Source organism: Chironomus tepperi, unplaced genomic scaffold (assembly GCF_022539635.2).
Source record: "Chironomus tepperi strain 1889 unplaced genomic scaffold, CSIRO-AGI_Ctep_v1 contig_376, whole genome shotgun sequence".
Classification (NCBI taxonomy): Eukaryota; Metazoa; Arthropoda; class Insecta; order Diptera; family Chironomidae; genus Chironomus; species Chironomus tepperi.
The window spans coordinates 1,764,282-1,777,683 of NW_027226498.1; the positions used below are offsets into that span (position 1 = coordinate 1,764,282).

The following is a 13,402-nucleotide window of genomic DNA, read 5'->3' on the forward strand; positions in this document are numbered from 1 at the left end:
ACGAACTTGTTCAAAACATTTCATTGCGGTAGTTAAGTTTTGAATTTCTTGTGGAGAAAGCTGTGTATCAATTCTTTAATCCATTTTAACTTACATAACTTGCTGGAAAATTGCAATTGCAATTTAAAAAAGAACTTGAATAAATCAACTAGGGCATGAATCAATTTTGAATCTAAAATGAACTACTTCAAATTATCAATGATATTTTTGTTCTTATGGACAATTAGAGGCCAAACAATAGATGGAAATTCGACAATTGACTCCAAACAAGAGATAAAATCTAGTGAAAAAATTTTATCAAGAAAAAAAAGATATTTAATTTTTCCACAAGGATCAAGTTTTTCAGTAGCTGTTTGTTCTACCATTGGTATTTATGGTAATCCACAATTTTCAATTTTCAGGTGAGTTTTGTAAAGAAAAAAAATATTATTTTTTGTAACCAAAAATTTAACATTTTTAGTTGGGGAGTGAATTGGGGTTTTGCATATGATTTACCAACAAATGCTTCACATTATTCAAAAGAATCTGAAACCAATGCGCTTAGTCGTGTTGAGAGGTCAATTGAAACAAAGCCAATGATACTTCGACGAAATCGGAGGGATTTATTTAATCGAATGGAAATCGCAATGAATCAGTAAGTTAAGCACATTTATTTTAAAAGTTTCAATTAAAATTGTTAAATTTATACTTTTAGAATGGGATACAATGGACGTGAATGTATATTGAGGAGTTTATGTGAAGCACCACAAATGTTTGGCAAAAAGGGGACACATTTAATAGCCGAAATAATTCGAACAATTTTTACCTTTCCTAAATCAAAAGTTCTTCCTTTTGAGCCACCTGAATTACGAATTTATGATGAAGCACATAGAATAGGAAAGACACAAAGTTATTCAAAAGCAGAATGTCATAAAATTTATCCAAATTGTGGTTTCTCATTAATTAAATTAGCATTAGGCAAATACTCAAAACCTTTACAAAGCTATATGTAATAAAAGAAATATTTGTTATGGTTTATAGCAATGCTATGATAGTTTTCCAGGAATATTCACTTTCAGATCATGCTCTGCTTTGTACCTTAAACTTATAAAACAAATAAATTGCTGCAAACATTCACAACATAATATAAAATTTTCTCTTACTAAAATCAAAGTATTACTGTCATCTGCATCTCTCATTCTGTAATTTGAACAATAAAAGAACAACCAATTTTGTTAATTTGTTAATAACGCATAATAACATTTATTCATAATATGTTTATATTAATAATTCATCATCATTTTTACTCAATTCTTTATACAATTCAATGTGGTTTCATTTGTTGTTCACTTGAACTCTGTATCAGTATAAGAAAATTCAGAGTGAGTACGTTCAACATAATTTATGTTATTTCCACTTCCTATTCAATTTCCAGTTTTTAATCATTTTGTTTTCATTTATTTATAAATATGCGTGAGTGTATAAATGCCTTAATAATTATGTTTCATTTTCTTGTGTTTTTTTATAATTATTATATTAGTTTTCCTTACTTCATTAGCATATTGTTTTCTCAATTGTTACGAGAAAGGTATGCTTTGCATTATTATTTCTATTCTAAAGCCATCTCGCAACAATTTGAAGTTTTTTTTCACATTCCATCAAAAAATTCATTTCTCGTTAATTTTTGATTGAAATTCTTTATTTTAGTTCGCATTCATTTTTGACTATTATATATAAATTATATAAGTGCAGTGCCTTGCATTTCTTCTTCCTATAATTTATATATAATTCAAGATTATTTTTATTTATGTTATATGGTGTTTTTTCCAGTGATTTTCAGTTTTTGTTTATTTATAAATATTTTCAAAAATTCTTTTTTTTTGTTATTTTTTTTTTTTTACTATTTTTATTAAACTTTTTCTTCAATATTTATCATTTAATTGCTTTAACTAACAACATAGTTACAAAAATCAATAATTGATTTATTTCTGTTTTTCTTACATCGACATTAATATTGCCATTTAGCAAAGAAAATTTTTCTCCTCTTTCTTTATAGATTTTCCCTCAGCTTTATAAGTTATTTTTTATTAGATCTCAAATTAACATGCTTACATTTTTATTAATTTTTAGTGCTTTCATCTGCATTTTGATCTTAGTCAGACAATATTCGACTGTTTTATAACCGACTTGTTCTAACTTAGACGTAGCTAGATTAACACACTCAAGCTGCTCTTTACTGCATACTGGTTAATAAAATTGCTCAAAATCAAAAAACTTTACTAGGAAAATCAATTTTATATAGAATTTTTTGCTTAAATCTGCTGATATTCCAGAACTGGATTATTTCAACATAAGTATGTGAGTGGATCGATTTAGTTTTAATCTATTTTTGAAATTTTAATATAATTCATTCATTTTCTATAACATAAAATTATTGAAAAATGTTATTATTAACATAGGTAATAAAATGCGTCTTCAAGGAAAACAGAAGACTGCTAAAGTTTTTCAGTCTCATTTTTTGTTATTGAAGGAAAATAGAAAGATGAAGAAAAATTTTGGTTTATATAATTTGATGGCTCGTTTCCAGCAGTATTCAGGAATATAAAATAATCGAATGAAAATGAAGCAAAGTAATAAAGTTAAAAATATTCTTCATCTTAATTATAAGCTCTTTGCATTTTAGTACAGCTAACGGATTTCTCGAATTGTTCTAAAGAAAATGTATTTCATCTTCAGGCGAGGTTAAAGTAGAGTTTTGATTTGGAACTAAAAATCTGGACTTAAACCTGGTAAAACTTTATTTTACTGTTTTGATGTCAAATTGAAGGTTCACAAACTTCATTTTCATTCGATTACAATTTTCCATAAAAATCTTAAAATTCTAAATTTTCTTAAATCACTTTTTTTTTGTTCTAATAATGTAAAAAAATTATTGGCAGATTTTCGAGTCTCGGTTAATTTCAGATGTTCTAAGACGAATTTGAAGAATTTATTTTGTCTAAATCAATTTTAAAGAAATTCAAAATTTAGCTTATAATTAAATGTTAATTAAAAAATCATTAGTCGTGTCCTCTTCATTCGTTTGTTAAAAGTATCAAATTTCGAGAAAAAAAAATGTTTTTAACAAGAAAATTCTTCGTAGTTTGTAAAATAAAAATATTTATTTGATTTTATACAATTTCAGAGCTTCTTTTTGATTTCCATTTCATATGTACACAATTATGAATTAAAAATACTTTAATTAGGATTATATTCAACTTTTTACAAATATGTTTCACCATTTTGTTTTCAAAATGTATATTTTTAGCCTAATGTTTTATAGAATTTATGCTTCACATTGTTTTATGTTATTTTCCATTCTTTGAATTTTTATCATTAATATTATTTTTTATTTCATTAATAATATTCTTCCTCTCATCTCTTTTTCATTATTATCTAAAATATGTAGTAGAAACAGTATTGTTGTGTTTAACCCTATTTTATATACGTTTTATTATGTCTATACGTGTATGCATGTGTGTGTCTTTTGCGAAAATGGTAATCGTATATAAGTGTGTGCACAGTTTCTAAAACTATAAAATAAATTCAAGAGATTTCTATCGAATTTCTCGATTTCTCTTGCTATCATCGTTTACGCTCTTTTTGTTGTGTGATTTTTTGTGATATAAAAATAAAATAAAAGCGAGACATACTAAAAAAGTTTGAAAAAGTTTTCGTTTATTTTATTGCGTCGCTTTCATTTGACTTTATAGTTTTAAAGGGGTGGATTTTTATGCTGTATAAAAAAAATCAGTTTTCTCTGCCTAAAATTTATTTTTGAACGTGAATAAATTTTCTTTCAATTCTAAAGTTGTGAAACTAATAGACTTGGAATGTTTTAAGTTGTTCTGAAATAAATGCGTCCATAACTTTTAATTCAAAAAGGTTTCAAACTTGAACTCATGTGAATGGACACTTGAGATGTTTAATTTATGTTATTTTATCTCCTACTGATCAGATTGAAGTTAAGATTTTTTCTTTTCAAATTTATAGTCTGATAAGCTTCTTATTGATTTCTCAACTTAATGTTTATAATATAGAACAAAACTTTTCTCCCCCTGTATCTGACTTTTACTATAACGATTATAGTTCAGAAAACTTTTCCAAAACCTATTGAAAATTAGAGATAGAATTATGAAAACTCGTTTTGTGAGTCATAAAATATTTAACTTTTTCAAATGTTTGCAAAAAAAAATTCTTTACCTCTCAACCTTTTATGAGTTTTTCATATGAACTACTAAACAAAATTATTATGTTTTTGTCGTAAATGCTGTGTGTCTGTGCGTGTGTATGTATGGTAACTTATGTATGAATGTTTATCACTTAATCTCACAATGTGTTTGTTAATATATATTTTAAGTAAATAACGCACTTTACTCTTTTCATAGAGCTTTTTGGCTTTCACAAATGTCCCATACACAAAATATTATTGTTAATATAATGGTCATGAAGACATTCGGGAATTTTAAAAGTTTCCATTTTTAAAAAAAGTTATACGATCATTATTACTATTAATAAGTTTTTTCATCTTTAAATTTTACCCTTGAAAAATGAGAAAAAATTCTGCATCTTCTATTCTCAAATGTGAGCAGTGAGTAACGATTGTCCCTACATTAAAAATGTATGTCTTTTGTGTGAGCGAGTGAATTACCTTAACATTTTTTGCTGATAATTATTTGTTATTACGTCATTATATAGTGAGTACTTAGAAAGATGTAGAAAGAGTATTGGGGAGGGAGGGAAGGAAGTGTGTGAAGAAGAATCCTAAAGAAACTCAAGCCATATCTCCGTTTGGCAATTAATGATTAATTCAATTTCAGTTTATTTGATCAGGTTAATTTCCTAATTTCTAAATAAACATTAAAAATCTGTTAATAAGCTCTATAACAGTTTGCGCTGATTACAGTTTGGTTTGAGTTGAATTGATCTATTTTGGTATGCGATAAATTTTCAAATTCAGGTATTTTTGAATTAGCATCGAATTGAAAAATCAATTATAAACTAGGACTTTTTGAATACACGACCTTATTACATGAGAAATTTTGAAGAGGTTTTGTTACTGAAATTGAAATACTAATTTGTTCGAAACTAAAAGTCACTTGAGTGACACTTGACCGACACAAATGCAGGAGATTAAAATGAAAGCCACCTCTTTTTGGTGGCGTTTTTCTTTTGTGTCGCTCGGGTCAGCACACTCAGTAATATTTTTCTTAGACAACTTGAACATGTATTCAAAGGATATGCAGATTTTCTGCGAAAAGTTTATGTTGTTGAATTTGAAGCTTTTTTGCTTGAAATATTTTCAACTATTTGCTCATTAAGTAATCACTCCAATAAGAGAGATTAAACGATTTTACAGAAAGATCGTGAAATTTTATATTTAGCTGTAAACATTCATTTGTAGAAAATTCCATTCATTTTTTACTTTTATTAAATAAACGCAGAAGTACACAGAAAATTAAAACAAATATTTGATGAGCAAAAGTTTTTCTTCGTATTTCCAAAAGGAATGAGAAGTTTCTCGACAGAAGAAAGAGAACAAAGTTTAAGTATTCGTAGCCATTTATGTAAATTGAATTCAATTCTTGGAATAAAAATTACAAATTAAATTTTCTTCCTTTTTAACTTTTTACTTTCTTTTCAAATGTACAAATAAAGTAAATAATTTCATTTCAAAACCTGTCTTTCAACTCACTTAATTTCTTTTATTTCTTCTCTTGATGCGCGCGAATGATCTTTTTTTCTAAACAATAACTATAAAAAATTTGAGAAAAAAGGTAAGGAAAAATAAAAAGAGAGCCTAAATGGCATCATGAAGGACGATTATGCATGTGTATTTCTTTTAATAAACGCAAAGTTTCTTATCCTTCTTCTTCGCTTTCTCATCTTTTTTAATTTATTTTCTCGGTAAAAATGTTTTGAGAGATCATATAGAAAAACACGACCAGGTAATGGAAGACTCACGATTAATGAAATCAGGGTCAAGCCATAATATTCAAAATTTTACAATTTTTTTTATTCTTATTTCATTTTCATTTAAAATTTAAATTTAATTCAAGCAAATTCTTTAATTTTGGTATCTTATGCAGCTAACGGAGTTTTTTTTTTGTTTTATTTCCGGTTATCAGTTTTTCAATTTTTTTTTTTCGTTGTGTAAAAATTTTTTCCTAGACGTTTTTTTTTTGCTTATTTAATAATTTTAATCTATTATCAGCTATATATACAACCTTAAAGTTTTATCCTAAATTTAAAATGTGTAGATGTATGTGTTTGTGTATCTTAGTATGAATAAAATCTCAATTATGCTTAACTATTAGTTGCCTTATCAAATGAGTTTCTGTGTTCTGTCTGTAATCTACAAAGTACATTGCAATATAAAATCATACTTCTTTATTATTTATTATGTCATTTTTTTAAAGTGGACGAATCGAATTGACTTTTCAATAATAAATACTTACAAATATTTTTGCATTTCGCGGAATAATTTACTTCTATTAATTATTTTTTAACTTAAGAATAAATTGCATTTTACTTTTCTCAAAATTAAGTAAAGAACAAACTTTTAAACACAAATAAATTTTCTTAAATTTTGATATATTTCAATTATCATGCAGAAACACGACAAAGATCCTTTTCATTATCCTCTGTAACTTTCATGGTTCTTCAGACAACATGACTATCGCACCTAACGACAGTTAAAGCCGACAAGCTTGATCTATTTGAAAATTGTTATTAAGTTTCAAGATCTAGGTTTTCTAAATTTAAAATGAGTTGTCTTTTCAAAAGCATGATATGCATTTGAAAGGAACTCGATGCATGACAACTCTCTGATTCTCTTGTTCTTAATTCCTTAGAATTAAAGACATAACCCTTAAGCTGATTTTATATATTTTAGATTGATATAATTTAAACTTGCTCAGAATTTTGTTCATTGCTCTAATCATGTTCTTAGTCTGTTAGGATCTTTGTGTACCACTTAAAAAAATTAGGGCAAAGAACTTTTGTTACAACCGAGGATTATTTTTTGTGGAACTAATGCATGTGCTGTCAATTTATGAATTTGGTTATTTAATTAAATCATTTGCAGTATTTCAGTTAGACTCTTTAAAATTTTGATTCTTTCTCCAGAAAAAATATGATACCAAATAATAAATAGTTGATGAGTTAAGATTATCGACACATTTATGTTTTCACATTCATCTCACATAATCGTTCTTAATGTTCTTTATATGTTATGATTAAAAAAGCTAATTTGATCTTTTGTTTATCGAAAAATTTCCTTTCTATCTTCTTCTACATACGTTATTATTACACTTGTTATTTACTTTCTTATAAAAATCAATTCATTCGTCGTAAACAATTAGTTACAATTTTTTTTTGAAGATTATTTTTTAAAGATTTTTAATAATTTTTCTTGTTAACTTTGAGCACGTTTTCTTTTAAAGATTTTTTTTTATCAACGAAAATATCAACACGTTTATATCAAATTTATTCCACTTCGTTTTTATCTATACACAATAAAATATAATTTTTTATTTCATTTCTAGTTTTACTTATATTTTATTTATTATCTACAATCATGTTGTTGAATATGAGCTTTGTGTAGCTGTATGAATAAGTCGAAACCTTAGTCCTTAAAAGAAGTTAATAACGCATTGATGTAGTTTCGAATGATCTTTTAGGTTGTTGAACACATAAATGAACATTATCAATTTAAATCAAATTTGATATTTTTTGTTAATTAAGTATAAAAATCATAATTTTGAAACAAAGATAAGATTTGACTCTGACAGGAAAAGAGATGCGCTCAAGAACTTGCCGTCCTGAAATCTACTAGATGAGAATACTCGCAAGCTTATTCTGTTGTTCAGAGCACGCTTTTTGCCTGTTAGGGTGAGTTTATTAAAGATTTTATCCTATTAGCAGGCCAAATTGATTTAAAAGGTAAATTCCAAAAATGCTTTAATTGAAAAGTTCGCTAATGTGTTCAATGAAATGCGTTGTTGTTATTCCTTTAATTAACGATGATCTTATTTACGATGATTGCGTTAAATCTATTTGACACCCGTTTATATTTTTCTTAATAATTATTTAATTTCCTTAAGTTTTTTACAAGCTACGGCCAGTTCTGTTTTTGTTTTATGTTTTCATATTTGATTTACTTTTGTTTCATCAGAAAAGACAAGAGATATTTTTACAGAAATTTTTCTTCCTTTTTCCCCTATTATTATACTCGAATTATTATTAATTAGATTCATTTTATTGTGCTAATCTACAAGTTGTCTTTATGGTTTTCTCGTTAAATCTCATCTTTTGTTCTTTCATTCTTTTCTCATAGGTTTTTATAAGAGAAAAGTGCTTTGAGGAAAAATAATCTTGTAATGCATACTTTTAATGAGCCAATTAATGTTTAAAAGTATAGTTTTACTGCACATAATTTTTTTCCTCCTTTTTTTTCATCTTCACTTATCCTCACAAACAACTTTTCAATTAACGGTAATGAACAGCTTTAGCGATGATCAACATAATATATTTTTACATTACAATTTTTTTTATTCATCTACTTCTTCTAATAAAAAAATCTTTTTCAAGTTTTATAGAAATTAGAGGATGGGAAATGAAGAAATTATGGAAGTAGCAAGTAAAAAAATATTCAATTTTATTATTAAATAACGCCATGGCCAAGAAGAGTGAATACATTATATAGGGAAGAACGGAAATAAAAAGGAAGAGAAAGAAAGTTTTTGGATAAAAAAAAGCAACCAAAACAAGAAAATGCGTAAAATTTAACAGCAATAGCAAGGAGTAGGGAGAATAGGGGGTAAGGAAATGGCGAAAAGCGAAAAATGGAATTTCGAAAAGGAATTTTTCTGCCTTTTCATTCTTTATACAATGACAATTTACTGGGCGTCGCTTTTCTGCTGAATGCCATGTTGCAGTGAATGAAAAATATAAAAGAGAAAAGAAAAAAACTTTAGAGACAAATGCTTTCAGTTCTATTTTCGTTATTTTTTTTTTTTTGTTTCTTTTACTACAATTCAGACATTTGAAATCATTCTCTCGGTTCCGTTTATGAGGAAGAGAAAATAATATAAAATTATATTACAAATTCCAATTCTAAATATTTTTGCTGAATAAAATGGGATTTAAAAAAAATCAATTTTTAAAGATTTTTTGTTTCTATTTCTTGAAGACATGTTTTATTTAAAAATAGCATCCGTCTCCAGTTTTTACAACAGAATCTGAAAGTTTCGATAGACCGATAAAATTTGTATTCTAATACTATCCATCACTTCTTAACAGCAGATGTTAAAGTTTTTAAAACTTTGTGAATTTTCTTTTACCTTTTTAGCATTAAATTTATGGCAACGATATTATGCATGCTTTCATATCCACAGGAGTGTATGTAAGCAAAAAATTTATTATTTAAATATAAAATTAACGATTCATCAATCATCACAGGATAGCAAATGGGAGGGAGAGAAATTGAGCATGAATATAGAAGTAGATGAATTTTTACTTTACTCATGAGAGTATGAAGTAATGAGAGGAAGCTGTGGAAAATGAAAAATAAAATTAATGGAAAATATGATGACTGAGAAATAAATATAGGATATACAATAAATGGAGCTTAAGGTGCTGCAAACCATACGCGAAAGACAATGAAGACAATATCCAAAAACACGGAAAAAATACAGAAAACAAATAAATTTTTGAGGAAATGAGCCAAATGGGAATTAACAAGAAAATACGAATAAACTAAGGAGATTGTTTTGTGTCCTCTTGAAAACTTCTTCTGCATTATTTTCATTTGAGTACAACATGACTTTCACAATATTTTGAAAACGATTAATCTAATTAAATTAAATTAAGGGCATCTTCTCACCTTTCTACTCTATATTGAACCACATTTTGCTTTTCAAACCACTAAAGTTAATGAGAATTTTTTTCTTATTTGAAACAACAACAACAACATTCTGTTGTCGCAACATAACACAAGTCACATTTCTAGTTATGGTTTTGGTTTTAATGGTTAACATGAAACGATGAAGAAAATGAAAACGAAGAGATAAATCGAGGAGAATAGGAAATATTTTAATGACTGTACATCCGGGATGATGTCTTGGAAAATAAAGAAAATATGCATAAAGTATTTTTTAATTATAATACTTCATGTTTTTGGTAGTATTTCTGGTCATCGTATTAATTTGTATTTGGTTTTAAAACATTAAAAATCTTATATCCTGTGAATAACAGAAATGAAAAGAGTCTATATAAATCCATATATTATAGTCGTAGACTTAAATTATGAATATTCAAATGAAATACATCCATTTTCGCCCAGAATAATATATACGTAAGTAAAATAAAAAAAGACAAGTTTAAGCAAGCATAACATGGCATCAGCATAAGCATGATAAAAGCAGATCCTGGAAAGAAACAATAATTTATGTTGTCAACTCATATTCTCATATTTTCGCAATATTATCGTTTGCCATTTTTCACTTTACATTTTTATCTCACTCTAATTCGCGTTTTTATCGTCGTTGTTGTTGTTTTTTTCCTATCAAATTTGTCTCCTTCTTAATTTTTCCTCATTTTAAATTTATTTAATTACACAATCCTTTTAATTTAATTTTACTTTTTTTTGTTCATGTTTACATCATCATGATTTTAAAATGTTTATAGTTTCCTGTAGTTAAGACACTTTAATTACGATTTTTTATATAATTTTATTTTTCCTCGTGAAAATGAAACGTCCATTTTGAGAAAGACTGCAATAGGAAGAATTAGACATGCAACCGAAATTGGTTTTATTTTGAACGTACTGATTTTGAGCTTAATACATAATTTGTCTAGCAATATAATGAATGAAATTTAGATGATGACATAACAAATTTAGTATAAAAAGATTTACATCAATTATTATTATGTAAAAAAGAGTCAAATATTAGTTAAGATAAAAATTTTAAATTTCACTAATAACAAAAGAGCGAAAAAATTAACAACTTTGAAAGTTTATCTTATATTTTTCTCCTATACGTTCACTTCACTTGCGTAAAAAAGTGGTAAATTTTTAATATTCTTATTAAGTGCATTGTCATTATTTTATAATTTATATACGCTCATTATTCGTACACATTGTCTTGCATTATATTGTGTTTTTGCTGAAGAATTATTTATATGTACGTGTGTGTATGTGTTTTAAAATTCCTTTTGTATAACTTGACGAATTGCATTTTAGTGTTTTTTTTTCCTTGTGTATGTATGTGGATGTATTGATTTTAAAAAATGTGAATAAAAAAAATAATGAGAATTACTCTTAGTGCATGGCAATGTGAAAATTTTGATAATAATTCTTCTTTTTTTTCAATACAAAACATTAATCAATCTATATTTCCAATTATTTAAATTTATTTTGATTAATATCACTTGGATTTTCATTATTATTATTTATCTTTTTAAGTCAATCGTAAATTTTTCTTTTGCCAAAATTTTTTTACTTACACTTATGTATATATTATTTATTAACAATTTATTAACTTTTTTTTTCATTCAACACTTACATAGAAAAACAAACATTTCATTGTTTTGCTTAAGTTCGCTTTTCTCAATTTTTTTCTTTCACAATTATTGAATTTGTATTGATAAGGTAATGGAAATCAAATATTTTAGCTAATTCAAATGGTGTTATTGTCTTCTATAGATTAATTTTTTTTTTCATCTCAATAATTTAGGAAAATACTTGGCAGTCATAACTTTATTTAATAGTTTAGTCAAATTTCTAAAATATTTGAGATTTTTTTTACTAATGATAGTTTTCAAATTTGCTAATCAATGTGAAAAATAATGCTGAAATTAAAGTTTGTCAAAATTTTCGGAATTGAATTTTGTTTGCTTAAAGAAAACAAAGAAAAAGTAATTTTAAAATTTTCCACACCTTTAAATAAATACAAATTCAATTTCTCTTATTTTTTTGAACAAGTTTTTCGTCTGTTATTGTTAATTGATATTAATCATATTCCTTAGTTTCAGTTGTCTTTTTCAATTTCACTAAAAAAAAGTTATATCATTGTCGTATTTAAGTTTTAATTTCATTACTAGTTCTTCTTTGTTTAATTCCTCCTATTTCTTATTTCATCACGGCACAAATGATGTAATGAATAAACCGCGATGTATACGAGACAGCGGAAAAGTTGTTTTGTGCGAGAGAGAAAGAGAGAGAATGAAATGGAAAATGGAAGAAATTCTAAAGAATTTATTTACTTAATAGAGTTAAAAATTAAACATGCAGCATAACACTATTCCATAAATAATTATAGTGATACAAGAAATGAGAAATAAAAATGAATTAAGAAAAAGTAATGAGAATGAAAAAAGTTGTCTGTGCTGCACAACGTTATTAATGACTATCCACATAACAATAATCATAATCATAATTTTCATTTCATTGTTCTGTTTTCTGCTCATTTTTATTACGAAAACATTTTCTCTCTCATATTTATTTATTTTTTTTTCTTTTCTTATCTTCATAATAATCATCATGTATTGTTGAAATTTAATTAGCTTTTATAATTGTATGAAATATCATACGAGTACCCATATTACATAAAAATATGATTCCTTGACATACCATTTCAGATGGATGGATGGACAATGGTTGAACTACTGTAGAGCTATCATCATCATCATGATCATAATACAATGACTTTTTCGTTCATTGTATTATTTCTAGTTACTTCTAATATCCTTGAGCTTTTTTTTCTGCTTCTTTTGAGAAAATGTTGTGCATCATGGTCTGGTGATTTTGAACTCTCGCACTGCCACCGTTTTTTCCATTTGCTCGTTGTACTTCTTATTATTTCGCTTTATTTAATTAATTAATTAATTGTTATAGTCATTGTTATCTTTCAACACGAAACAATGTGAGTTTAGTAGTTTTAGCTTTAGTTGTAGTAATAAAAATGGTAGTAGTATTGACTAAATAACAGCTAACTAAATCATCATCATCATCGTCATCGTCTTCAATTTTGTAATAATGATTTATTTTGCTATAAATATTATTATCATCATTTAGTGGCCATCTTGATTGGCCAGGGTCCGAAGCCAGTTTTGGAATATACTCCAAACGCCAGCAACGAACCCAGGCGTATGCTAGAAATCACTGCTTCCCATTTTCAATAATTCAAGTTTCTTCTTTGCAATCTTTGAATATTGAATATCTATAGGATTTGTTGTATCGTATAATGATGGCGCTTGGAGAATAATTAGACATGTGCCAACGACACAAGCAATGGCAAATATCCATAAAAACAATCGATCTAATACCAATGCTACGTACTTCCAGTCTTCTTCAACCTGTACATATCCATTCAGACAATGA

General features: G+C 26.4%; 2 protein-coding genes across 2 annotated transcripts in view; one reads left to right on the forward strand and one right to left on the reverse strand.

Moving 5' to 3' along the window:
- Positions 1 to 50: 50 nt before the first annotated feature.
- LOC139096120 (uncharacterized) lies at positions 51 to 1,036 on the forward strand. The gene is made up of 3 exons (XM_070647756.1): positions 51 to 401; positions 461 to 634; positions 695 to 1,036. The coding sequence occupies exons 1-3, from the start codon at positions 178 to 180 to the stop codon at positions 990 to 992; spliced, it is 696 nt and encodes a 231-aa protein (XP_070503857.1). The 5' UTR covers positions 51 to 177; the 3' UTR covers positions 993 to 1,036.
- Positions 1,037 to 13,092: 12,056 nt separating this feature from the next.
- nAChRalpha1 (nicotinic acetylcholine receptor alpha1) overlaps positions 13,093 to 13,402 on the reverse strand; it is a 38,400-nt gene continuing 38,090 nt past the window's right edge. The window contains 1 exon segment of the mRNA XM_070647225.1: positions 13,093 to 13,377. Coding sequence (XP_070503326.1) covers positions 13,093 to 13,377 — 285 coding nt within the window.

Excerpts from the sequence above, each read along its gene's own strand:
- LOC139096120 (XM_070647756.1), top strand. The coding sequence starts at position 178 with ATGAACTACTTCAAATTATCAATGATATTTTTGTTCTTATGGACAATT. Across the intron at positions 402-460 it reads CCACAATTTTCAATTTTCAG|TTGGGGAGTGAATTGGGGTT; the intron begins GTGAGTTTTGTA and ends TAACATTTTTAG. Across the intron at positions 635-694 it reads ATGGAAATCGCAATGAATCA|AATGGGATACAATGGACGTG; the intron begins GTAAGTTAAGCA and ends TTATACTTTTAG.